Source organism: Anolis sagrei, chromosome 2 (genome assembly GCF_037176765.1).
Source record: "Anolis sagrei isolate rAnoSag1 chromosome 2, rAnoSag1.mat, whole genome shotgun sequence".
Classification (NCBI taxonomy): domain Eukaryota; kingdom Metazoa; phylum Chordata; class Lepidosauria; order Squamata; family Dactyloidae; genus Anolis; species Anolis sagrei.
The window spans coordinates 284772626-284799454 of NC_090022.1; the positions used below are offsets into that span (position 1 = coordinate 284772626).

At 39.2% G+C, this 26829-nt stretch overlaps 1 protein-coding gene across 3 annotated transcripts in view; it reads right to left on the minus strand.

Annotated features, from left to right (window-relative positions):
* Positions 1–26829, minus strand: part of RAB27B (RAB27B, member RAS oncogene family) — a 122932-nt gene that overhangs the window by 6609 nt on the left and 89494 nt on the right. For all 3 annotated transcript variants that reach the window (XM_060761277.2, XM_060761278.2, XM_060761279.2), the window contains 4 exons: positions 5316–5487; positions 2009–2094; positions 846–949; positions 24–147 (listed from right to left, as the gene is read on the minus strand). In XM_060761277.2, the coding sequence (XP_060617260.1) occupies positions 24–147; positions 846–949; positions 2009–2094; positions 5316–5468 (467 nt within the window). In that variant the 5' untranslated portion in view covers positions 5469–5487. The remainder of the gene's footprint in view (positions 1–23; positions 148–845; positions 950–2008; positions 2095–5315; positions 5488–26829) is intronic.

The following is a 26829-nucleotide window of genomic DNA, read 5'->3' on the forward strand; positions in this document are numbered from 1 at the left end:
GTTAACAAAGAACACTGGCTCACCCGTATTTGTCTGCAAGGTCTTTTGCTTGTCTTTCGTTCACCTCTCTCTGATCTGACAGGTCAGCTTTATTTCCAATTAACACTATGTCTGGGCTCTCGCAATAAGCATTTGCCTGTAGTTGACCTAATGAAAGCAAAAATAATTCCTGTTTTTTTTTAAAAAAATTGCTAGTTCAAACAGATGAGTAGAAACAGTTGTTTTTTCAATACAGACACATATATAACTGATTTTCAAGTCACAATAAGTTACATGTAAGGGAAATGAAATAAAAATGAAAGAAAGATAGCAGAGAGGCATCCATTTAAAATGTTGCATAAATTATCTTAAATCTGGCATTTTTGCTATTTTAATGGAATAAATCAAATTTATACAGTGCATTTTAAGTATTCAAAGCCTTTCAAATGTAATGTCCCAATAACGTTTACAACAGTCTTGTAGGATAACCAATATAATCTCAATGTTTCACAAATAAACATGTTGGTGACTACTGTCTTGAAGCAAGAAAATGGCATGGAACAAGTTGTTGGGTCAGACCAAAAATCTATTGGATTAGCATTGTTTCCCTTAATAACTAATCAGATATTCAAGGAGAGTCTACAAATAGATCTTGGAATGTACCTGTTAAGTTTGTAGTAAAGACATAGCTTTGGGAGAACTTCATGTGTCACTTCATGTGGTACAAGCATTTTTTTTTTTACATTATGCTAAGCAAGAGATTCTACCTCATACAGGGAATCTCACTATATGAAGGATGACAGATGCAATCCAGTCTAATCTAAAACCACTCAAGGCCAAGAGAGGCGTCTGTTGCCTTCACTTACTCATCCAGTTCCTGACATTTAAGAAGCTCTGTTGACTGGTGAGATCAAACATTAACAAGAAGCCCATGGCATCTCTGAAAAATGCAGTCGTGAGACTTCTGAATCTGCCAAGAGAAAAAAAAGTGAGAGGATCAACATACAGAATGAGTTTGAAAATTCAGTAGGCAAATGTTTCTCTGCTGCATAGCTTCATGGTGCTGAAATCAAAAATTGCTATGTTTTATATTATAAACTCTAATAAAACTGGTGGTAGGCTGAATAAAATTGCTAACTTTTTGGCTACCTCCACTCTATCGGAACACATTTCCCTGATTGCCAGTGAATCCCTATGGAACTGGCTCCTTCACTTTACATCAATCTCAATTTACATTGTGAGTCCAGGAATGCGAGCCAATGTAAATTGAAACCTGCCTGAATTGGAGAAAAACTGCTCAGAGCCTGCAGATTTTGTCTGTCTTTTCTTACTACCAATGTGTGACACTAGAAAAGAAGTGTACTAATAGCATTCGCTCACATCAATCTGTCCAGCCTTGTTGTCACACCTTCAAGCATAATCCAAGCTAAGACAAAAAAGACCATTGCTTATCTTAATCATTACTAGAGCTGTCACATAATTAAATAAGTCTTTAGTCAACTGATTAGATTATAACCCTAATAGATTATAGTCCTGGAAGTTCTATATAGCTTCTTTTTTTTCTATGTCAGGAGCAACTTAACTTCTGGTGTGAGAGAATTGGCCATCTGCAAGGACATAGCCCAGGGAACCCCCAGATGTTTTGATGTTTCACCATCCTTGTGGAGGGCTTCTCTCATGTCCCTGCATGGGGAGCTGGAGCTGACAGAGGGAGCTCATTCATGCTCTCCCCGGATTCAAACCTGCAACCTGTCAGTCTTCAGTTGTGCCGGCACAAGGGTTTTACCCACTGTGCCATCAGGGGCTTCTAGTTCTATATAGTAAACAATGGGAAATCAAAATATTTCTGGCCCATGAAATTGTGGCAAAAGGTTTTCTTCTAATGCATTTCACCAGTAACTAAGTACACATTTTCTCTTACACAGATGATATATTAAGTTCTGAGGGGGAGAGACCCTCAGATATAAACAGGACTCATTTGTTCTTCCAATCATATCTACATCACGGAGCTAAAGGTCATATGCCTCACCTTTCTTGCCCAGCTGTGTCCCAGAGCTGAAGATGAACCTTAAAGGTTTTCCCAGGAGATCCATTTGACCCCCGGCTGTTGTACATCTGAAAGACAACAAAGGCCGTACAGCTGTTTATTTAGTCAGAGGGGACCATTTGCTCACTCATGTAATGCAACCTCATTAAGGGCAATAACAGAAAACTGATTATTGTAATGAGAATACAGATTGACCATTCATCAGAGGAGTTGTCATCAGATGCTGAAAGGTAGTTATTTCATGCTCAAGAATGTAAGTTGTAGTCAATCAACATCTTAAACAAGCACATTTACATTTCTTGTGACAGCAGGAGTGAGTTAGTAAGTACTACAGCATTAGACAGAATGGGAAAGATCTTGAACCTCGCTTAAGATCTCTATGTGTAAACTGGACTTGGCTGTGAGGCTTCCTGGATAGCTTTGAACCAGTTACTGTCTTTCAAATGTTCTGATTACAACATGAGGAAATTTCTATGCAAAATAATCCATCATTACCTTGATGTTGATCCCGTTTGAACACATGATGTCCCTTCGGGTTCAAAGTGAAAGCACTTATTTTTGGCACCTGAGGACTTTAAAAACCCATTTCCACTCCACAATTTTAAGGGACAATGTTTTTATGCAACACGTGTCCTTTGTCCAAATTGGGGTCGAGGTGGAATGAAGGTGGGAGGGATGGCTGGAAGGAAGGATGGGGTGTTGGTGAAAAACCTTGGCATCCTCATACAGCAAGCATGGTGTTGCCTTTTTAACATTTAGCGTATGTGTGTAAATAACCACCACATATTTGAATTTCCAAAGGTCTGAGATTTTCTGCTCACTAAAGTGTGTGTTACATTTTATGAAACTCAATAGCAATTTAATCTCAGATCTAGTAATGATGTCTTGAATCAGATCACATTTCTCAATCCATTTATGTTCAGTTTATGTATGTGGATAACTGCATGGCCATTAAAGGCTTTAGTGCTGGATGGCATCAGTATATCCTCCTTGTCACCGGAATGAACTAGTACTGTGCAGTAATGGGTTTTACATTACGGTAATGTACTCTATGTGATGCTGCTTTTGAAGAAGACTCAGAAGCTGTAGCTACTAAATGCAACATGTCAACAACTGTTGCATTACCATATATGCAACATATAAGGGCTTTTAAAAAAAACTGCATTGGCTGCCAATACTATTCCAGTCTGAATTCCCAGTGGTTTTGATAATATTAAAGCTCTAAATAGCTGGTGACTCCAATATTTAAAAGGGCACCTCTCCCTATGTGTGCCTCCAGAAGAAGTGAAGTTTTTTGGGATGGAAGGTTCTTCTCTGTGGCCCACTAGTGGAGCTCATAAACTGTGAGGAAATGTGGGAAAAAGTCAACTGTGTATCCCAATTGTTGAAATGCCCTCCCCATGGATACCTGACAGGCACCAACATTGATTTTGTTTGGTTGCTAAGTAAAAATATTGCTGTTCATCAAAGCTTTTGGGTCTCACTGATTCTTCTAATACTAATGTACATGGTCAAAAGCTGTCATAATCTTTTTTAGATAAAACATAACTCATTTATTGTGCTTAATATATTTTAGCTTTTTTAAATTGTTTTTTTTTATTATTTGAATATGTTTAAAAGCCTGTGTTTCATTTTACTAAGTCACCTTGAGATCTCTTTGATATCTGGTGGAGTAGAAATATACCAGTACTTGAAATATAATAGAAACATGAATCTTGTGACTTTTAGATTTTCTAGTTCATTGATGTAACCAAAACCATGCAGGTGAATCACAAGGGCTATCTTTGTCATCTTTATCCAATGTGTTTCTGATCATGTCGTGCAGGATGTATTTATTCTCTGGACCATATATAAAGGATTTAACCTTTCCTTCCACTCAGATACGAATTTTGCATTCATGAGATGACTTGGACATCTTTGAGAACACAGTATGGAGCATTAGTATATATTCAACTAAGCAACAAGGAACGACTCTGAATGTCATTTGAAATTGGGGTATAGGCTAGAAAGAAGTGAGTGCAAGGGAAGTAGCATAGGATGGGGATACAGAAGTTCCTTGGCCATGCTATTGCAAATATATCATGCACCCATGGAAGAGCTAAATTGAGAAAGTAAATATAACAGCATATATAACATTGAGTAAAACAGATTTTAAAAACAAGTAATACTGGTTGGCAATCATTATTGTAGTAACAGAGTTGTAGAGAGTTACAAATCTATATTTACTAAGACTACACAGTGTTACTGTTGTCAGCTACACTTAAGAGACAGCAGTTAGATAGGATAAAGGTGACTGGGGTGCCAGGAGAATGGTATTTCCACCTCCTCCTCCAAACAATTGCATCCATGACAATCCAAGGCAAGGCAAAAGAAAAAGAGATGTACGAGAAAGTGCAAAACAATCTAAGTTTTGAAAAAAAAATGTATCTTACAACTTGATACAAAACCAGGCTGAACAAAAATGCCAGTGGGGTCCTCTGAAATGTGATGACAGATTTTCTCACCTCTACTGCCAACAACAACTTCTGTCAATGCAAAGTTCTTGAACTATTGTTCTTACAAAATATGACCACAAAATGCCACCTTCACCAGCTAAATGTGTTAGAGTTAACAGTCTAGCGTTAACAGCCCATACCAACTAGATTGTATGTTCCTCTCTAGCAGTTTATGCAGTTATGGTGATTTCACATTTGTTTGCTTCCTCTCTTAATGTATCACAAATACACAAAATTTTCCCCCTCTCTTTTCTCTATTAGACAATGCATTTTATTATACACTAGCATGGAATACCTTTTTATATGCTTAACAAAGAAGAATGTTTCTTCTTTTTTAAGCATATAAAAGGGTACTCCATGCTAGTGTATGGCATGGCATGTTGGTATGGGACTAGTTGTTGTTCAGCTTCTGCCTTGCCATTTGCTTGAGAGAGTCACTACTCTTTGTCTCATATTCCCTAACAAAATAACTAATCTGAACAAATTCTACCAAGAATACCCCATGATAGGTTCATTTTAGGATAACCAAAAATCAGAAATGACTTGAAGGTACTCAAGAAAAATGATGAAAGGCTTCCTGGTAACATTATATATTTGAAATTGTCAGAAATACTTTTCCCCCAATGGATGGTATCCTTGAAGTGACTGGATTGACCTTGAAGGAGCTGGGGGTGGTGACGACCAACAGGGAGCTCTGGCGTGGGCTGATCCATGAAGTCACAAAGAGTCGGAAACGACTGAACGACTGAACAACAATACTTTCCCCCCCTTTAAGTATAGAAAAGTATACTCACCACACGTTTTTCCCGGAAGTCAATTCCTACTGTTGTAATGAACTTTGGGTTGAATTTGTTATCTGTATATCTGTACAGGAATGTTGTCTTCCCAACCCCAGAATCCCCAAGGGCCAGGAGCTTGATCAGATAGTCATAGTCCCCATCAGTCATAGTGCTGAACTTGATGGACCTGCAAAATAGGGAAAATAAAAAAGATTGATATGAGAAAGCATAAAGATCCAGAGGTACAAAATGCACTGTAAGCATTCTTCAGGACTGGTTTCACAGAACTACCCTTGCCATTCATTTGCAGACCAATGAGCCAACTACTGTTCCCACACAACTTCTTCCTTTCAAAGAATTACAGTATATAGCTGAAAGAGCCACAATGGCCATTTAGTCCAACCCTCTTCCATAAAGGAATGCACAATCAACACACTCTTTAGAGACTGCCATCCAGCCTACCATACTCACAGGCAACATATTCCACTATTGAACAGCTCTTAGGACCTCATCAGATGGGGCAATTTTAATGTACTAGAATGTTTCCGCCCTTTTATGAGGATGGATCCCCACACCAGCCATCACACAATGTCATGTGGCTTCTGATGGAAGCCCCATCCCCAACAGAGGTGAAAGCATCCTTGGATGTTTCTCTCCCAACATGGGAGACTGCTCGTGTTGTGCTGGCTCCAACAGGTCCTCTCTGGGAGGTGGCACTTCCCACATGTGATGGGAAAAGCCAGGAGGGAGCTGCGTGCAGGGCAACAGAGTCACCCCACTACCCCCTTTGTCTGGCAGTAAAGCAGATTTTGTGGTGAGGTCCTTACTGTCAGGAAGTAGGGCTGGGCGGTTTCGTTCGTTATTTCATAATTCGTTATTAATTCGTTATTTTTTTTGATAACGAAGCGATATTGAACCATTCAGGAGCAACTAAAAAACGAAACGAATTTTTTCAATTCGTTTCGTAATTGTTTCGTATTTGTTTCGAAATCGATTCGTAATTGATTTGAAATCGTTTCATTATTATTTCCGCATGTCTGGTGCAAGTTTTATAGTCGTTGTTTGTTTTCTCAGTGAAAAATAAATAAATTATCACACCAACAGTCAACAACAGAGGGAGAGGGAAGTTTCCTCTCCCATTTGGAGGTTTTTTTAGCGTATTGCGCGATCGCGCCCGCCATTAACGAATCGATTCGTAATTGTTTCGAAATCGATTCGTAATTGATTCGTAATTTACGAAATTTCGTAAATATCAAAAAAATTTAAAAGAAAATTTTGGAATTAATTTAAAAATCGAAACACAAAAACCCCCTAAAAACGAATCGAGTTTAGAAACAAATTTTTCCGTGGTTGCCCAGCCCTATCAGGAAGTTCTTCCTAGTGTTTAGTTGGAATCACGTTTCCTGTAGCTTGAATCCATTGCAGATTTGATTTAAAATGTTCTTCCTAGGATTCGTGTAAGCCACACTGAGTCCTTTGGGACATGGTAGCGAGGTACAAATAAAGGATTATTATTATTATTATTATTATTATTATTATTATTATTATTCCCTAGATCCTCACATGTGATTCTATGGCCATCTTCATCCAGGCATCCTGGAAGACATAGCCATCTGTCAGGGGTGCTTTGAATGTGATTTTCCTGCTTCTTGGCAGGGGGTTGGACTGGATGGCCCACGAAGTTTCTTGCAACTCTATGATTCTATGATTTCTAGAAAGAATGCCTCTCTAGAAATCTCTTAGTCCTCAAGGTCAATTCTGTAGTTCAGCTTCCAGTGGAAGTTGACTATACGATTATTTTGGAAGACGAAGAAGGGGCAAATCTGAAGATGTTATTGCTCAGGTAGACTCATATGAAAGGATAAGGTAATTCAGATGTATATATTTATATAGTGCAGAACCAGCATTTAGAATTGTGCCTGAAAATGTACTGATAGACAATGGAGCTGTTGTAACACTTTATGCTCCCTATAACTTGCTCCAGTCAACAGTCTGACAGCAGTTTTCATAAGTAACCTCCCTGAGGGCACATTATCTACATTTAAATGGATTAACATACAATCCCCATTCTTCATCATGCTTCAAAGCTTATTTCAAGGTTGAGAAGGACAGATATTAGGAGGATATTGATGTTAATTCCAAAACTTACCAATAAATACATGATTTTTAAAGAATATATTCACTGACTGTATGAGAACAAATGTCCACAGGATAGCCTGGCCTTTGAAAGGAGGACTGCATAAAAACGGTTGAATTCTAGATACAATAGATTTTCTCACAAGGAGACAACCAAGCACTTTGGTTCACTAATCATAGCTTGCATCTGAATTCATCACTTCCTGTTTCTGAAATGCAGTTATCTGCACATATGTTCTTTGGGAGATAACAGAGCAACTCATCAAATGCAGGAAACCCTACAGGTTTCAGAGAAAGAGTCACACAAACTACCCTCTGCTGATGAAAAGGAAACGTTTCCTCAGAAATCGTCCTTTTGAGATCAATACTCTTTTGTGAAAAGCAATAGGGTAGGTGGGAAATGCAATAGGGTAGGTGGGAAAACCCTCTAAGATTCCTCTAGCAAGTGGTTTAGGTGAATAAGCAAGCCAGTTGCTTATTCAGTTTCAAACAGATGTAAAATAACTAACTAACCTTCTTTTGCAGTGCAAATGTACCACTGCATAGAGACAACTGTGTTAAAGGTTTCAAGATCAAAATGAAAGGTGTGTAGCTGCACCTTTGAAACTTACTGAATTATTTTAGCATGAGCTTTCATGGACTTAAGTTTACTTGTTTGGATGCCAGTTATGGAGTACAATACCAAAACCACAGGTTTTCAATTAGAAGTTACATAATTGTGGTAGTTGGATCAGATTGTAATAGGATATAAAACAAGAAAATTGTGACATCTTCAAATAATTATACTAATCTTTTAGTTACTTTTCTAATTGCGGAGGCATGGCCTCACTAAATGATGATGGAAGAATGCAACATTGCCTTATGCAACTGCTTATCTTGTGCTAGTGCATACAAGTTTTTTTCCAGGAAATAATGGAAAAGTAACCATTTTGTCAGCTTTTGAGAAACAGGAAGGTAAGAATTGTAACTACCTATATAAGAAATAGCTAATTCCTAACTAATTATGTTAGGACCCTTGAAATTATTACTCTAGCATTACTTTTTAAATGTAATTTCTGATGCATTTCTTTAAAAAGAAAAGAAGGAACGAGATCGGAAAATGATCTCTGTAATACTGTATTGCCATTATTTTATCCCTTCTGCAAAGGATCCATCTAACAAGGATGCAGAGAAACTAAAATCAGTCTTCTCCTCCCTAGTTTGGACCACCTATCAAAATTACCTAAACAGAAAATATTCATTGCTTAGTATTTGGAATTTATTACCACAATATGGCAGCAGGATCTGCTGTAAATGATTAGATAGTCATGGAGGCAGGGCTATCAAAATGATTAATGGTTATTCAAGTTGCCTAACCCATTCTTCAGAGGTAGAAGAGGCTCTTCCATATTACAGAATAGCACTTTGATTCCACTTTAACTTCAATGGTAGCATCCTAGAGACTCCTGAGATTCATAGCTTGTGAGACACGATAGCTCTCTGGCTAGAATTGTAAAGGGCCTCCACAAACTACCAATTACAGGATTCCATAGGTTGTTGCCATAACAGTTAAAGTGGAATAATTGTGCTATACCCATGCTGTGTTAAACAGCCCAATATATAAAAATTGCAGGTTCTAGAGACTAGGAACTGTTGAGGACTGTTGCCTTCATGTTTTGTTTCTGGCATCTTTCACAACACTATAAATGCCAACTCCAAAGGAAAAACACTGTCAGCCCTCTGCGGTTAGGATCACTAGACCACTCTGAAAGTGATAAAGAATAAAGAATTTGCTATTGCTTTTACCTGAGAGAATGCCTCTCTAAGGACCCCTTCACATGGTGTACCATTTTGCCATTGGTTGCAGGTGAAACGGCAAAGCACCCCATGCGCCCTCCCTCCTTCCCCTATCATGTGGTGGGGATGGGACAAGGTGTGGTGGCATCCTGTCCCCATCAAATGGGAGAAAGAATGGCAATGCACAGTGCCCCATTGCCCTTTCCTCCACCATATGGAAAAAAGAGAGGAAAGTGCAAGTAGCTTCTCTTCTACTTTGGAAGAAATTCAGGCAGGGCCAAGCCAGCATTTATTTCATTTATTTATTTCAAACATTTGTACCCCATCCTTCTTAAGCCCCACAGGGAGACTCAGGGCAGCTAGGCTGATGACGCTTGGCTGGCCAAGTAAAAAAATGGAAAAGGGGGCCAAAAAAACCCCTGTGTGAAGAGGTCCAAGAATCTATACGTTCTCCAACATGAATGTGTTACTCTTTGCCTTAGAATGTGGTGGAAACTCCTTCCTTGGAAGTTTTTAAACAGAGACTGGATGACCATCTGTCAATGGTATTTTGATAGTGCTTTTCCTGCATGGCAGGGGATTAGATTAGATGGCCCATGTAGTCTCTATCAACTTTATGTTTGTATGATTCTATGACTTTATGTACAATATCCACTGGAAGCTGGTCATAGAATTATTTTAAATGACCTATAGATTCCTAGAGATGTTGACCAGAGAGTCACACTAGAGAATGTAGAGATTCTGAGATAAAACATTTTAAATTAAATTAATAAGTAATCAGCTCTGCAAAAGTCAAAACTTTATATCTGGAAGGATGATTATACTCCAAGATTTAGACTATATCTCAAAGAAGAAGATACTGTTGTTAAATCTGACTGATTGCTTTGCACCAATGAAGTATGCTCAAAGCCAATCATTCACACCTACAGCTTTTGTACCCAGTTAGTTTTAATCAATTGACTTCCTCCACTAAGCATAAAACTAATTAGAAAGTTTGTAAAGCACCAGAGAAATCCCCCAGGATTGTCATCTCATTTGGTGCCTTGGAGTCCCTGCGCTCCTTTTGGGATTATAATCCAATACGAGATATATTCTTTACAACTTTATTACTTTTGTACCTGACAGCTCATTCTTCTTGCTGTTCCCTCTACTTGCAAAAAGACAATACAGATTGAATTTAGCCCATAGTCTATATAACAGCCATAAGTTGCAACACAAAATATTGTTTTTCCAGCCATGTTCCATATTATCAGACTAAGGTAACAAAGCTGTAAAGAATTGTAAAAATATTGGATGAAAAACTCCAAAAAGCAATTTTCTCAGGAGACAATACTCTGTCTCGCTTTTGCAAACAAAGTTATCCAACAGTGATTTTGCTATACTGTATTCAATGGATATATAATCTTTTGACACAGAAAAAGTATCTTATTTCCACAAAATATAAGTACAGGTACTTCTCAGTAGATGTCTTCTTGGTCTTTACTTCATGAACAGAAACTTTGATGCAAGAGACAGGGAAAACATAGAAAGAACAGAATTTCCTTCATTACAAAAAAGAGGAGCCGCTCAACATGTTTCACCAAACTTTTTGTTCAAAACTGACATTATACACATGTGAAATGAAACACCTAAAGTAAGAAAAGTCTGGCATTGATATTGTTAAAATGAAGCTCCTAGAGACCACTTAAAAACTCCTTCTAAAAGGCATTCTGGGATGATTTTCACCTGTGGTTCAGTGAATGTCAGCACCTGAGACCAAGAAGTAGCCCATATCTCAATGTTCTTTTTAGCCTGTGCTAGAGATAGCATATTAACTAAGGTGGGTTTTTTTTCTGTTTTGTGTGTTTAGAATTAATTAATTTAGACCTGAGTGGTTCCTTTGATCTATTTTCTCTGACTTCAGAAATAGGTCTACTGCACATATTAGCTATGTGAATTACTCATGGCTGGTAGGGTTCCCTTTAGTCCCACATTCCTCATTATGCATGCTGCAGACAAGTACATGTAAGCATAAAAGAAAGAATGCACAACTATGGCTTACTTTTTGTCATTCTCCCTCCCCTTTTATTAAAGAGAAAATTCGCAAAGGCCTGATGCTGAAGAGATTTAATGATTTAAATATAAAGAATGAACATGTTGAATGGAATCATTCCTGTACATATGAGTCATAGAATCAAAGAGTTGGAAGAGACCTTGTGCACCATCCTGTCCAAGCTCCTGCTAAGAAGCAGGAAAATTGCATTCAAAGCACCCCCAACAAATGGCCATCCAACCTCTGTTTAAAAGCCTCCATAGAAGGAGCCTCCACCACACCTCAGGGTATAGAGTTCTACTGCTGAACAGCTCTCACAGTCAGAAAGTTCTTCCTAATGTTCAGGTGGAATCTCTTTTCATGTAGTTTGAAGCCATTGCTTCAGGGCACCAGAAAACATGCTTGCTCACTCCTCCCTATGACTTCTCCTCACATATTTATACATGGCCATCATCTCTCCTCTCAGTCTTTTCTTCTGCAGGCTAAACATGCCCAGCTCTTTAAGCTGTTCCTCATAGAGCTTCTTCTCCAGAACCTTATCATTTTAGTCTCCCTCCTCTGGCATGTAGAACTCAGGGGTGGGTTGTATATATTTAGTTTGGTTTATTTAGAAAAGTTACTATCAGCATGCATCTATGTTTTGTTTAGAAGACAAGCAACACAAGAAAGCCTGGAACTGGAACAGAGTTATTCCTGTTTCCCATTTTCCAATTGCATGCTTTGCGGGCTCCTTGGGGCAGGGACCCTTTCCTTTCCTTGACTCCCCAAAGGCAGAGGATGGCCAACATTGGCGACTTGCCGGAAGAAGTTTTGATCGAGATCCTGATCCGGATCCCAGCGAGGGAACTAATCTGCAATTGCCACCTGGTTTGTTTGCTTTGGTGGAACTTGGTCGACCTGCCGAGCCTTTGGAAGCGCAAATGCCAATGGGACGGGTATAGCGCCAGAAACCTGGACAAACCCGCTACGGATTGGAGGGTCCACTATTTTCTGTGTAGCTTGAAGCGGAACCTGATAAAGAACCCGTGCGCTGATAAAGAACCCGTGGATTACCTCATGATAATCCATAGGATCATATTTTATCAGGAATTTAGGTTGTGTCAGGGAGGGAGGGAGGGAATCGGGTGAGGGTGGGAGGTCTTTAGTTGTTATATTATTCCAACCTAGGATTCTGTATAACAACTATGGGAAATCTATGAAGTCTGAAAAACATGATGTGGTATTTGTAAGATTTTAATCTGTATTACTGTTTTAATTGTTTTATAATTTTATATGGTATGTTCATTGTTATGTGCACAATGCAGCATTGAATTTTTGCTGTAGATTGTAAGCCGCCCTGAGTCCCCTTCGGGGTGAGAAGGGCGGGGTATAAAAATAGTAAATAAATAAATAAATATTCAAGTGTTATTAAAGTAACAGTACTTGCAAGTGAAAAGAACTGATAGAACTCTGCTTGAGCCACAACATAAGATAAGCAACACAAGAAAGCTTTGAATTGGAGCAGGACTGTGCAAATGTAATTAAACAAACAGCAATGCTTTATATAAACACAAGAGAAGATTTTGAGACCATGAATTATATGAAGAAAATATCATTCATCATAAGTTTGCTATAGACTATTCACAACCTGAAGAAGGATCCCTGAAACAAGAATATGGTGCCCGGGATTACTTGTTGTTGTGTTGTCATATAATCCTGACAGTTGTGTTATGTATATAAATCTGACATTTGTACTATTATCCTTTTGAGATTTATGTAGACCATGTTTAGGAGTCACAGTATAGTAACTATTAGAACCCAGTTGGGACTGTAAAGCAAGACTAAATAGTTGTGTTGTGTATATATCCTGACGGTTGTGTTATATATATGAATCTGACAGTTGTACTATTCTCCTTTTGAGATTTATGTAGACTACGTTTAGGAGTTACACTATAGTAATAATTAGAACCCAGCTAGGACTGTTAAGCAAGACTAAATATTGCCCTTGAATTGTTAATTTCTATTGAAACCATTTTCATTTCATAGCTATATGAATCACACCTGTCATAGACTCCCGTAAAATAAAAAAGTCTTTAATAAATACATAGCCCATTTTGTCATCAGTGAGTGGCAGAACTGGGAAATCGTGGCTACTGACGATGAAATCACTGTTCAGCAAGGCTCATCCCATCCAGTGTACAGAAATATCAGGTATTTGCTAATGGCAACAAAAATGTGTGTCTGAAGTCCTGCTTAATATTTGTTTCAGCTAGATTTCAATTCTCCTTATAGCAGTGTTTCTCAACCATCCTAATGGCATGACCCCTTAATATAGTTGCTTATGTTGTGATGACCCCCAACCATAAAATTATTTTCATTGCTACTTCATAACTCTAATTTTGCTACTGTTATGAATAGTAATGTAAATATCTGAGATGCAGGATGTGTTTTCATTCAATGTACCAAATTTGCCACAAACACCCCATACACCCTAATTTGAATACTGGTGGGGTTGGAAGGGGGATTGATTTTGTAATTTGGGAGTTGTAATTGCTGGAATTTATAGCTCATCTATAATCAAAGGGCATTCTGAACTCCATCAATGATGGAATTAAACCAAACTTGGCACACAGAACTCCCATGACCAACGGAAAATACTGGAAGGGTTTGGTGGGCATTGACCTTGAGTTTTGGAGTTGTAGTTCACTTACATCCAGAGAACACTGTGGACTCAAACAATGATAGATCTGGACCAAACTTGGCATGAATACTCAATATGTCTAAATATGAATACTGGTGGAGTTTGGGGGAAATAGATCTTCGCATTGGGAGTTGTAGTTGCTGGGATTTATAGTTCACCTACAATCAAAGAGCATTCTGAACCCCACCAACAATAGAATTGGGCTGACACAGAACCCACATACCTTGAAGGGACTTGCTGGCATGAGCCTCCCTCCAGTCTCACACGCTCTCGCTCATCTGCACATGTGTACCACAGTACCACGTTGCCATGCGCCGAGCACGCCTGCTCTCCCCTCCCTGCTTGAAGTCTCAGAAACAGCCCTTGGTTGAAAGGCTGACTGAGAGGCTTGCCAATCACAGCAGAGAAGGGCTTTTGGTGGGAGGATTTGCCGTTTGTTTCCAAAACGGAAGAGAAGGACAGGCAGAGAGATCTTCAGCCTTCCCTGCCAAAGGATATATGTTTTCTGATGGTCTTTGGCAACCCCTCTGAAACCCTCTCATGACCCGCCAGGGGTCCCGACTCCCAGGTTGAAAAATGCTGCCTTACAGCAAACAGGAGAAACAAAGGCAAAGTCTTCATTCTAATGTCCTGAAATTGTTAAGAATCACATACACAAGTACAAATCAAAAGTGATGAAAGGTGCTCCTAAGGCAGATTTATACTAGGATTAAGGCTGTGTAGAAACTCAAAATTACAATAAAATCAATTACACTTGCTCACACTACCTGAATAATTTAGTCACTTTACAAACACTTATCACAGGCAGACCAATTCTTCACGGTGGCAAATGAACAATGAAAAACATGCATTCTCTCCCCTCTCTGCTTTAAACAGCTGAGTGATGATCAGGAATTCAACAAGTTCAGTTTAACCCCAAAATATGCTGCATCTTCATCGTGGCGGAGGCTTTGCATGAGAAATGCTCTCTTGCTATGCATGTATGTGTAAAGTGTGTATGAAACATAAATGTTTAGACTTGGGTCTCATTGCCAAGATATCCCATTATGATGTCTGTGCAATTAGAGGTATTCCAAAATAGGGGGGGGGGGGGATTCCAAAATCCAAAACACTTCTGGTCCTAAGTATTTATAATAAAGTTTACTCAAGCTGCTTCCACACACCTGTATAAAAATCCACATTGAACTGGATTATATGGCAATGTGGACTCAGATAAGCCAGTTCAATACAGATATTGTGAACAATCTACCTTGATATTCTGGGTTATATGGCTGTGTGGAAGGGTCATCTATAGTGCTATCTGCACTATACAAATGCACAAGTTTACTACTATGGTAACAACTACTTTATGGTTGCTGCTCTGTTACCGCTTACCTCTAGATGCCCCCATTTATTCTTTACCTTTGTTTCCAGATTTTTTAGATGTGGTAGTCTTTGTGAAAAATAACAATGCTATTCCCCAAAAGGTAAGAAAGAAGTCACAAAAATGTCTATAACCTTTTCTGCTCTGACTGAGAGGAGTGCAAGATGGGTTGATTGAGAGAATGACTATCCTTAGGTTTCCAGCATACCCAAATGTCAGCCTGTCTCTGTTCCTTTAACAGTAACTTGAAAAGCAAGCAAAACCTCCCAAAGCACGGAGAAAGATGTTAGCAGAACCACCTGCAAATCAAATTGAAGTTAAAGATATAGTCATAGGAGCCAGTGGCTACTCCTATAAGTTAGGTGTGGTTCTAACTTGTGACACCAAAGAAGTGGTGCAACCTTCAATGAAAGCAAAAGTTCTGATCCTCCAAAAGGTATCAACAATTTTGTAACCTCCTGCAAGTTTTAGACATCGTCTGTGGTTGAAATATATGCAAGAACCTCTTCTTGAGCCACATTTCAAAGAAAAGGGAAGCTTCTTGTCATAGAAACTGCAATCAGGGGTCACTTTCTAAGACACCTTTCCTGTTTCTCTACTCCATTCCTATGTTTTTGTGCATTCTTGTGCAAAGAAATCTCTTATATTAAAGGGGAAGATCAGCCCAAGGTTCTGGATTTTGCATTACTAAGAGCTGTGTCAATATCTGTGAGTGGAAATTTACAACAGGAAAGAATTAATTCTGTTATCTGAGAAGCCAGAAGTGAGATGTCTTCCTGTACCACTTTAAACCAACCATGATGCATAGCTTATCTTGCCATTTTTCTTTGAATTATCTGTATTTTCAAACTTGTCTTCAAAGGGCTGGAGGTATTATCATTCTAGTTCTCATTCAAAAATATGTATGCAACTAGGAGGAACTAGTAGCTAGTATTATTATTATTATTATTATTATTATTATTATTATTATTATCTTTATTTGTCCCCCTCTAGCATCTCCCGAAGGACTTGATGCGGCTTACAAAGGCCAAGGCCTCAAAACACAACATAGCAATATACAACCTAAAGCAAATTAAAACAGTTAAAGCAATATTAAACAACAAGCAATAAAACAAAACACCAAAACACAATAAAACTGGGCCGGGCCAGAGTAATGGGTACAGATTAAAAGTGCTGATGTGATAGGTGGTATATAAGAATTATGGGGTAAGTGCAGTGTGCCAGCAATCCTTATTTCTAATAAAGTGCTTGTGGGAATTGTTGGAGGATAGTTTGTATCAGGAAAGTTGCACCTTGTCTCTCGTTTCTGTAGAAAGGAAAATGTTATGACAATCTACATTGTCTTATCTCTCTCTTTCGCATCCATGGCCTGAGTCCTGTCAAGCTACCAGCAATTACTAATTCATTTTCTATAGGCTTAGGAACATCATCATCATCATCATCATCATCATCATCATCATCATATTATTATTATTATTATTATTATTATTATTATTATTACACAACAAGATTAGTACACAGCAAACAAAATCACTATCCTGGCTTTTGTATTGGATCACAAATCAGACACTTCCAAAGTGTCTAGACTGTGTGATGTATAATACATGCAGATCTGAGTAGGATGGCCATTTGGAGCTAAAAGATGGTAATTTTGTCAGTGCCTATTGTTTTTAAGTGCAGGCCAAGGTCTTTAGGCACTGCATCCAGTGTGCCAATCACTACTGGGACCACCTTTACTGGTTTATGTCAGAGTCTTTGCAGTTTGATCTTTAAATCCTCATATTGTGTCAGCTTTTCCAGTTGCTCCTCATCAATTCTGCTGTCACCTAGGATTGCAACATTGATGATCCATACCTTGTTTTATTTTCCACAATCGTGAGGTCAGGAGTATTGTGCTCCAAAACTCTGTCAGTCTGAATTCGGAAGTCCCAGAGTAGTTTGACATGTTCATTTTCTGTAACTTTTTCAAGCTTGTGATCCCACCAATTATTTGTCACAGGCAGATAGTATTTGTGGCACAAGGTCCAATGGATTATCTAAGCAACGGTGTTATACCTCTGCTTGTAGTCTGTCTGTGCAATCTTCTTGCAACAGCTGAGTATGTGATCCAACATTTCATATGTTTCCTTGCAGAGTCTACATTTGGAATCTGTCATCGATTTTTCAATTCTGGCTTTGATGGCATTTATTCTATTTGCTTGTTTTTGGACTGCAAGAATCAGGCCCTCCGTCTTTATTATTATTATTATTATTATTATTATATTCATTTATATTCCACTTTCCTCCCCTAAATGAGACTCAAAGCAGCTCACAACATTATAATCACCTATTTATTGTACTTTTTTGAATATATAATATTAAGGACTATCTATCTATTTAACCAATTCTGGGACTAAAGTGAGCTCCCACTGTTAGCCCTAGCTTCTGCCAAACTAACAGTTCGAAAACATGCAAATGTGAGTAGATCAATAGGTACCACTTTTGTGTGACAGTAATAGTGCTCCACACAATCATACTGGCCCCGTGATCTTGGAGGTGTTTAAGGACAACGCCGGCTCTTCGGCTTAGAAATTGAGATGAGCACCACCCCCTAGAGTCGGACACGACTAGATTTAATGTCAGGGAAAACCTTTACCTTTATCTAATTCAGTTTTACTACTAAACCAGAGGTTAAACCAACCGCTTATAAGAGATACAGACACATAAATAAACTGTAATAATGAATTATATATGGGGACACAATACATCTCATGAAAAGTTTTCATTTATAGTTTTTTAAATGTATGATTTCTTGCTTATTTCACATAGATGCAGAGATTTCTAATTACTTTTACCTGAGACACCTACACATTGCAGATCACATATAAATGTGTCGGGACACACAGTTTGGAAAGCTCTAATGTATACTCTTTTTGGTGCTGCTGTTTACATAACTCTTAATGAGAGGAGACATAGTAAAGATAAAGGCTTCCCCTTGACATTAAGTCTAGTTGTGTCCGACTCTGGGGGATGGTGCTCATCTCCATTTCTAAGCTGAAGAGTCCGAGTTGTCTGTAGATGCCTCTTAAAACATGTGGCCAGCATGACTGCATGGAGGGCTGTTACCTTCCCACTGAAGCAGTACCTATTGATCTACTCACATTTGCATGTTTTCAAACGATCTTTCCCTATACTTTTAAATGTCTAATTCACCAACCCTTGTTTGTACATATGACTCAGGTAACAGACTGAGTGGAATTCCCTGCTCTTTGGAGGAAAGAAGAGCTGCTGCTTTATGACTCATTGACTCCTTACCTCTGGCACAATGTACTCCACCTTAAAATGCTTGAACCCTTTTGATCAGTGCACATCTTTGCCACCCTGTCCCCGAGGATGTCATAAAGAGCAGGCCGTGGTATCATCAACACAAATTACATACTGAGCATCAATTTCAGCTATTCAGGGCACACTGTTTGAAACAAAAATTTGTAAATACATCTAAGATTTCCAGAAATTATCACTTTCTGTTCCTTCAAGCAACCACAAAGGAAGAGATTAAACAACATATAGTTTCTGCTTCCTTTTTTAAAAAAAACACACAGAGAAAACACAAAATAAGATGCCAGGCTAGTGGGTAGCTGAATATTATAGCTAGATCTTTAAACTGATGATAAAGAAATCCAGTGCAACATAATTTTTAAAATGGTATTGTACAAGTATCTCATCTTCTCTAGTTTAGAAATAGAGATGCCCTGGGAAAATCTGTATCCGTTACTTGGAACATGTCAAAGGAGAAATATCTTTTTAGAAATGTTGTAGTTAATGTTGGTTTTTAATTCAGACCTGAAGCAGTTTTGCAGAATTCCAGATTTCAGAAAATCAGAAAAATCTAACTGCAGGATGTTAAGAATTTCGCTACCATTACAAATGGTGATCAATACTCTCAATCCAGAATCTAGTGAATGAATATATATAACTATCAACCTTGTCAGATGACTGCTGGCATCACTCTGCTTCATAGAGGGGCATGAGGAACCTGGCACCCCATGCCCCACATTGCCCAGCTCCAGCCGAGGGCAATCAAAAGGGTGGAAGTGTGAGCACACATGGTGAGCAGAGCTTCCCCCCATACATTCCAATGGCAACATGGGAGCCTTCCCTTGTTGCCATGATGGCAGCATGTGCTCATGCCACCGTCCTTCACCCATGGAGCCGCAGTGGTGTCATGTGATGGGAGCCAGCCGGTTCAGTGGGTGGCTGGGTCTAAACTGGTGCATGCTGCTGAATTTAGTCCCATGTGAAGAAGTTAGAGTCAATCATCTCTTACTTTGACCATTTTGGGCTACCACAATTCAGGAAGGATATTGGCAAACTGGAACATATCCAGAGGAGGGTGACAAAAGTTCTACAAGCTAAGCTTTACAGTATGTGGAGCTGCCTAGAGAGCTAGGTAACTTGGAGAAGACAAGACAGAGAGGGGCCATGATAGCCACGTTTAAATATTGAAGCTGAAGTCAGCTTGTTTAATTCTGCTTCAGAGATTAGGGCAAAAAGTGGTGGATTCAAAGAGAGATTCCACTTGATTAGGAAGGACCTCCTGGTGGCAAGAGGTGTTCTACAGTGGAATATGCTGCCTGGGAATGTGGTAGACTCACCTTCTCTGGAGGTTTTTAAACAGAAGCTGGATAATCATCCATTGGGATTGATTAGTGTTTTCCTGTATGGCAGAATGGGGTAGCACTGGATGGTCCTTGGGATCTCTTCCAACTCTTCTTCTTTCCCTGGACTACTGTTCATATTGGCTGGAGTGATTTTGAAAACAGAGGCTACGGGATGCAGTGCAACAAACTTCATTGTGGGACCCTCCACGCTTTTATCTGGGTGAAAATCCCGCAGATGCTACTTTACCTCAGGGTTGGAACCCCTGGGGGGGGGGGGGTCATGAGGGGGTGTCAGAGGGGTCGACAAAGACCATCAGAAAACGCAGTATTTTCTGTTGGTCATGGGAATTCTGTGTGGGAAGATTGACCTAATTCTATCATTGGTGGGGTTCACAATGCTCTTTGATTGCAAGTGAATTATAAATCCCAGCAACTACAACTCCCAAATGTCAAGCCTATTTTCCCCAAACTCCACCAGAGTTCACATTTGGGCATATTGAGTATTTGTGCCAGATCCATCATTGTTTGAGTCCACAGTGCTCTCTGGATGTAGGTGAACCACAACTCCAAAACTCAAGGTCAATGCCCACCAAACCCTTACAGTATTTTCTGCTGGTCATGGGAGTTCTGTGTGCCAAGTTTGGTTCAATTCCATCATTGGTGAAGTTCAGAATGCTCTTTGACGGTAGATGAACTATAAATCCCAGCAACTATAACTCCCAAATGACAAAATCAATCCCGCCCCAACCCAACCTGTATTCAAATTTGGATGTATCGGGTATTTGTGCCAAATTTGGTCCAGTGAATGAAAATCTATCCCGCATATCAGATATTTACATTACAATTCATGACAGTGGCAAAATCACAGTTATGAAGTAGCAATGTCACCACAACATGAGGAACTCTATTAAGGGGTTGTAGCATTAGGAAAGTTGAGAACCACTGTTCTAGGAACTGCCCAGCAAATGGATGGGAATCATGCAGCCCTCCAGATTTTGCATTGAAACCTCCACCACACATGTCCAGCATAGTTAATAGGGAGGAATGCTGGGAATTGCAATCTAACATCATGCTGAGAACCATGTGATTCCTACTCCAGGCCTAGGGAAATAGTGCTACTTTGCTCTACCTAAAGTAGCATTAATGTCTTTGTGACATCACTAATCTGAAATCAATTCCCATCCATATCTCCCAACTTTTTGTTTGCCTGTCAATACACCTCACATTTAGAAACAAATACTGTTTCCCTTAAGGAATGGGGTAATAATGTGGGTATACAAAAACGAAACCTCCACATTCAAGATTGGGGGAAATGTGAATAAGAAATAAGTCATTTCCAGCTTCCAGTAACCCTAAAGCAATCATATCATAGGGTTTTATTGGTGAGATTTCCTCAGAGGAGGGTTGCCCCAGCCTTCTTTGAGGTGGAAAGAGTGTGGCTCACCCAAGGTCACCAATGTTGTCCAGTTCTCAGAAGCTGTTTTCCTGCCCATGTGAGAATCACAAAACACATGATCATAAAGTTAAATCCAGCAGCCAAAGCCCATCTTTGGGCCCACTTTCCAACTCATTCCACTTCCACTTTCCATATATGTGGTAGGCTGCCAAATATAATAACTGCAGCACAGCTGCAAGTAGATTGTGTGTCTTGGTGTGTCTGCTTTGACAGTTTCTATATCTTGTAAGGGAGGGTGCATACCTTTACTTAGGCTTTAAATAGCTGCTAACGACACCCTAGGGCAGATTTTACAAGAGGAGGCAACTAGCATGCCATTTCTTTCTCGGCAAGCATAATCGGTGTCCATCATGAGAACGACTTCTTATCATTGTTCAAATTTTCTCAACGTCAAAGCTTAGGCGGAGTGCAAACACTGCAGTGTGCAAAAAAAAAAAAAATGTACAGCCACATCAGAGGCTTAGTTTTTTTAAAAAAAATAATAGAGGAAACAGGATTCAGCCAAAAGCAACCTCTTCAAAGCAGCAACCAAGCCATGTGGAGCAACTAGATATATGCTGAACACATATGAGCACCATTTACATTCACAGTGTTAGAAGGACTATTCTTTTATAGAGAAAGAAGCATGCATAAGAAGAAAATGAAGCCCTTGTCCTGATTTTCTATCACAATTTGCATCTGCACTGTAGAATTAATACCGTTTGCAGGGGCGGCTCAACCCATTACGCAAAGTAAGCATTTGCAGTATAGTTGATTTTGCCCTGGGGTGCTCTTGATGTGCTTTTGGGAGAAAATAGACCTTGACATATGCAAGTTGTAGTTACTGGGATGTATAGTTCACCAACAATCAAAGAGCATTCTGAACTCCATCAATGATGGAATTGAACCAAATATGGCACACAGAACTCCCACGACGAACAGAAAATATATATCAGTGATTGGTTGGGGGGAGGGCGGCACCAAAATACTGTTAGTTTACCATTGGAAATTACCTAGGGCCGCCTCTGACCGTTTGACACCACTTTAACTCCCATGGCTCAATGTCATGGAATCCTTTGAATTGTTATTTGATGAGGCACCAGCAATCTTTGGCAGAGAAGTCTAAAGATATTATAGAACTATAACTCCATTTATTTTATTGCATTGAGCCATGTCAGTTAAACTGCATTCATTCCAAAAGTATTGATGCATCTTCAGTCACTTTTAGATAATTTCTCCTTGATCTACCTTTGATGGTGGAAACCAAACAGAAAGAAAACTGTTTACAGTGATAAGAGCTCAGCAATGTAAGGTACAGATTGCATACATAACCTAACTACTCTAAAGGCATCATATCCTGTCTTATCTGAGAGTTAAGCAGGGTCAACTCTGGTTAGCACTTGGATGGGAGATCACTAAGAATCTCCAGATGCTGTAAGCTTTATATCAGAGGAAGGAACTGGCAAAACTACCTCTCAGTATTCCTTTTGAAATTCATAAGTTGCCTTGAAAGTGTTTACATTACACACACACACACACACACAACCCCAGACAACTACATTTATTGGTCAAAAATACATTGGTGTAGTGTTTCTCAACCTGGGAGGTCACGAAGGTGTATCAAAGGGGTTGCCAAAGACCATCAGAAAATAGAGTGTTTTCTGTTGGTCATGGGAGTTCTGTGTGAGAAGTTTGGCCTCTTATCTACTTGGGGAAAATGTGGGGTTCAGAATGCTCTTTGATTATAAGGGAACTATAAATCCCAGCAACTACAACTCCCAAATGTCAAGTCTATTATCTCTAAACTCCACCAGTACTCATATTTGGGCATATTGGATAGTCACGCCAAATTTGGTCCAGTTCCATCATTGTTTGAGTCCACAGTGCCCTCTGGATGTAGGTGAACTACAACTCCAAAACTCAAGCTCGGTGTACACCAAACTCTTCCAGTATTTTCTGTTGGTCATAGGAATTCTGTGTGCCAAGTTTGGTTCAATTCCATCGTTGGTGGAGTTCAGAATGCTCTTTGATTGTAGGTGAACTATAAATCCCAGCAACACATGTTGTGAACCGGTCCGAATCCCTCTTTGAAGGTGAGAGGGTCGGTATATAAAACCTCGAAATAATAATAATAAATCGAAATAACTACAACTCCCAAATGACAAAATCAATACCCCCCCCCCTCCATTCCCGCCAGTATTCAAATTAGGGTGTATCGGGAATTTGTGCCAAATTTGGTCCAGTGAATGAAAATACATCCTGCAGATCAGATATTTGCATTACGATTCATAACAGTTGCAAAATCGAGTGATGAAATAGCAACGAAAATTATGTTATGGTTGGGGGTCACCACAACATGAAGAACTATATTAAAGGATTGCTGATTAGGAATATTGAGAACCAATGTATAAGCATAAGTTCATATCTATCAATAACATTAATTAATTTGGGCCAAGCTCAAATGAACAACTACAAAATATTTTGTGGCCAAAATGACAACATTCTGAATTATGAGCAAAATATCTGACAGCCAGATATCTTCAAGTGGTACAAGTTCAATATGACACTTGACTTGTAAGTAAAGTATAATTTTATGTTCAGAGCTTTTCCATTCTTGAGTCTCAACATATATAATGCTATTTCTCTGTTCTGTTTTGATTCTTTCATCTGTCTTCTTGTGTAAAGACAACTGAAAACTTTCTGCATGCCATTCAGCAGGAAATACTTGAATGGATTCATACCCTCTTAAACAACATAGCCAGAGGCTACATTTTTTAAACAATTGGTGTCTTGAAACTTTTGTGGTATGCCTTTGTGAAACAAAACCCATGTGTTTACTATAGCTACTTCCTTAATCTATCCAGTACGTAGGAGAAAATTATGATGAGGGATAATAAATCTATCCTTTTTGATATCAGGGAGAAAGAGGATTTAATTCCTCCTCATTACATCTAGGACCTATTTGGATGGGAAACTGCCAACAAATATAAGGTGTGGTAGGCTATGTTTGAGAGGAAAGAACTGGCAAAACTACTTCTGAGTATTCCTTACCTAAGAAATCCCTAAGAAATTTGTACTGTTGCAATATGTCGACAGGTGACTCAAAAGCCATACACAGACAGATACAGTATGTCCATGTTTAATTTCAAGCCAATTTAGTTTCTTTTTAGTGTCCTAATAAAAACGTTGGCTCATTGAATCATGGAAAGCCCTGCCCTGAAGTCCAGTTCTTTGGTGCTCAAAGCCAACTTTTTTATATTATTATAGAATCATAGAATAACTAGAATCAAAGAGTTGGAAGAGACCTCATGGGCCATCCAGTCCAACCCCATTCTGCCAAGAAGCAGGAAATTGCATTCAAATCACCCCTGACAGATGGTCATCCAGCCTCTGCTTAAAAGCTTCCAAAGAAGGAGCCTCCACCACACTCCGGGGCAGAGAGTTCCACTGCTGAACGGCTCTCACAGTCAGGAAGTTCTTCCTAATGTTCAGATGGAATCTCCTCTCTTGTAGATTGAAGCCATTGTTATGACATCCAAGAGCAGGGATAAGAAGAATTTAAGACTTCAGTCTGTTCACCCTTCACTGACAAATAATGCTGATGCTCAACCAAACTATAAATCCCAGGATCCTATAGCATTGGGCCATGGCAGTTACAGTGATGTCAAGCTGCATTAATTCTACAGTGCAGATAAATCCTCAATCATATGAGCTCTGCTGTTTTTAAATCTCAGTTGAAAACTCTTTTTTATATTCCAAAGCTTTATGGATTTTAGTTTATGTTTTACAGTCTTGTGCATTTTGCATACATGTTTTTTTTTCAGTCAACTTTGTACTGCGTTTTTTTTACTTGCATTTTATTTGAAAGATGTATTTATTTTGCAATTGTATTGTATAGTTTTGGAATTGGTTATTCCTCCTTCCCACTATGTGTGTTATGTACACAGATGTATTTTGGCTTGTATGCCTCTGGCAGTACCTGTTGTTTTTGCTAATGTTACTGCAAACATCAGGCAGTCCCTGAGTTACAAACATCTGACTTACAAATGACTCATAATTACAAATGGGTGTGAAGGAACAGGAAGTGAGAGAAAGCTACCCCTAGGAAGGGAAATTATCTCCTGGAAGAATTATCATGGGGAAAAGGTATCTCCACTGAAGCTTTATCACCAATCCTTGTTTCCACAAGTAGTCAAATTTTAAGAATAAGCCTACAGAACTTATCTTGGGTTGCTGCAATTTTTCTGGGTTGTATGGCCATGTTCCAGAAGCATTCCCTCCTGGTGTTTCACCCACATCTATGACAGGCATTGTCAGAGGTTGTGATGTCTGTTGTAAACTAGGTAAGGGAGGTTTATATATCTGTGGAATGTCTAGTGTGGGAGAAAGAACTCTTATCTGCTTGAGGAAAATGTGAATGTTGCAATTGGCCTCCTTAATTAGCATTTAATGGCCTTGCAGTTTCAAAGCCTGGCTGCTTCCTGCTTGGAGGAATCCTTTGAAGATGCAAGGCCATTCAGTGCCAATCAAGGTGGCCAATTGCAACATTCACACTTGCCTCAAACAGTCAAGAGTTCTTTCTCTCACCCTGAACATTTTAGAACCTCTCAGGACGCCTGCCGTAGATGTGGATGAAATGTCAGGAGAGCATGCTTCTGGGACATGGTCATACAACCTGGAAAACTCATAGCAACCCTGTGATTCCAGCCATGAAAGCCTTTGATGACACGTAGAACTGATCTTGTTTTTAAGTTGGGGACTGCCTTTACATGCAATGGTGCCATATAATTAAATAATGTTAACAATAACAACAATAAATGTTGTGTATCTGCAATGCATTGTCTTCTATGGGATGCCAATTCTAATACTGGAATGCACATTCCTAATCAGATTCTGACACTACTTTCTAGACATGAATTCTTATTTTAAGCCCAACTAGAACTGGAACAGTGGACCATTTAAAAAAGGTATACATGTGATGGAAATGGAGCTGACCTCTTCCATGTGCCAGAGATCCGGTGTGGATATTAGAAATGACAAAGACATATAAACTCTGGAGAGGAAGGAGGTGTATGGTGAACTGAAGTCTGGTGCATGGGGGGGGGGGGGGGCAGAGAGAGACAGAGGGGGGGGGGGATTTCCTGAGCTGGAAATCTGACTTGTTGCCACCTACTCCATCACTGTCATTTTTTTTTTTTTGCTCTAATTCCATAGGGGCGATATCTTTCCCCTGAGCAAAAAGAATAGACATTTGGATCATGCTTCCAATTTTCAATATCAACTGATCTTTAAAAACAAAAAAAACCCCACCATGTTTACAAGTAATAACACATTGTTGCCTGATTACTACTATTTTATTGTTCTTCCTTGTCGTAAGCCGCCTTGAGTTCCCTTGGGGAGAGGGGGCAGAATATAAATAAAGCATTATTATTATTATTAAATTGTAAATATTATGTCCCATCACTTA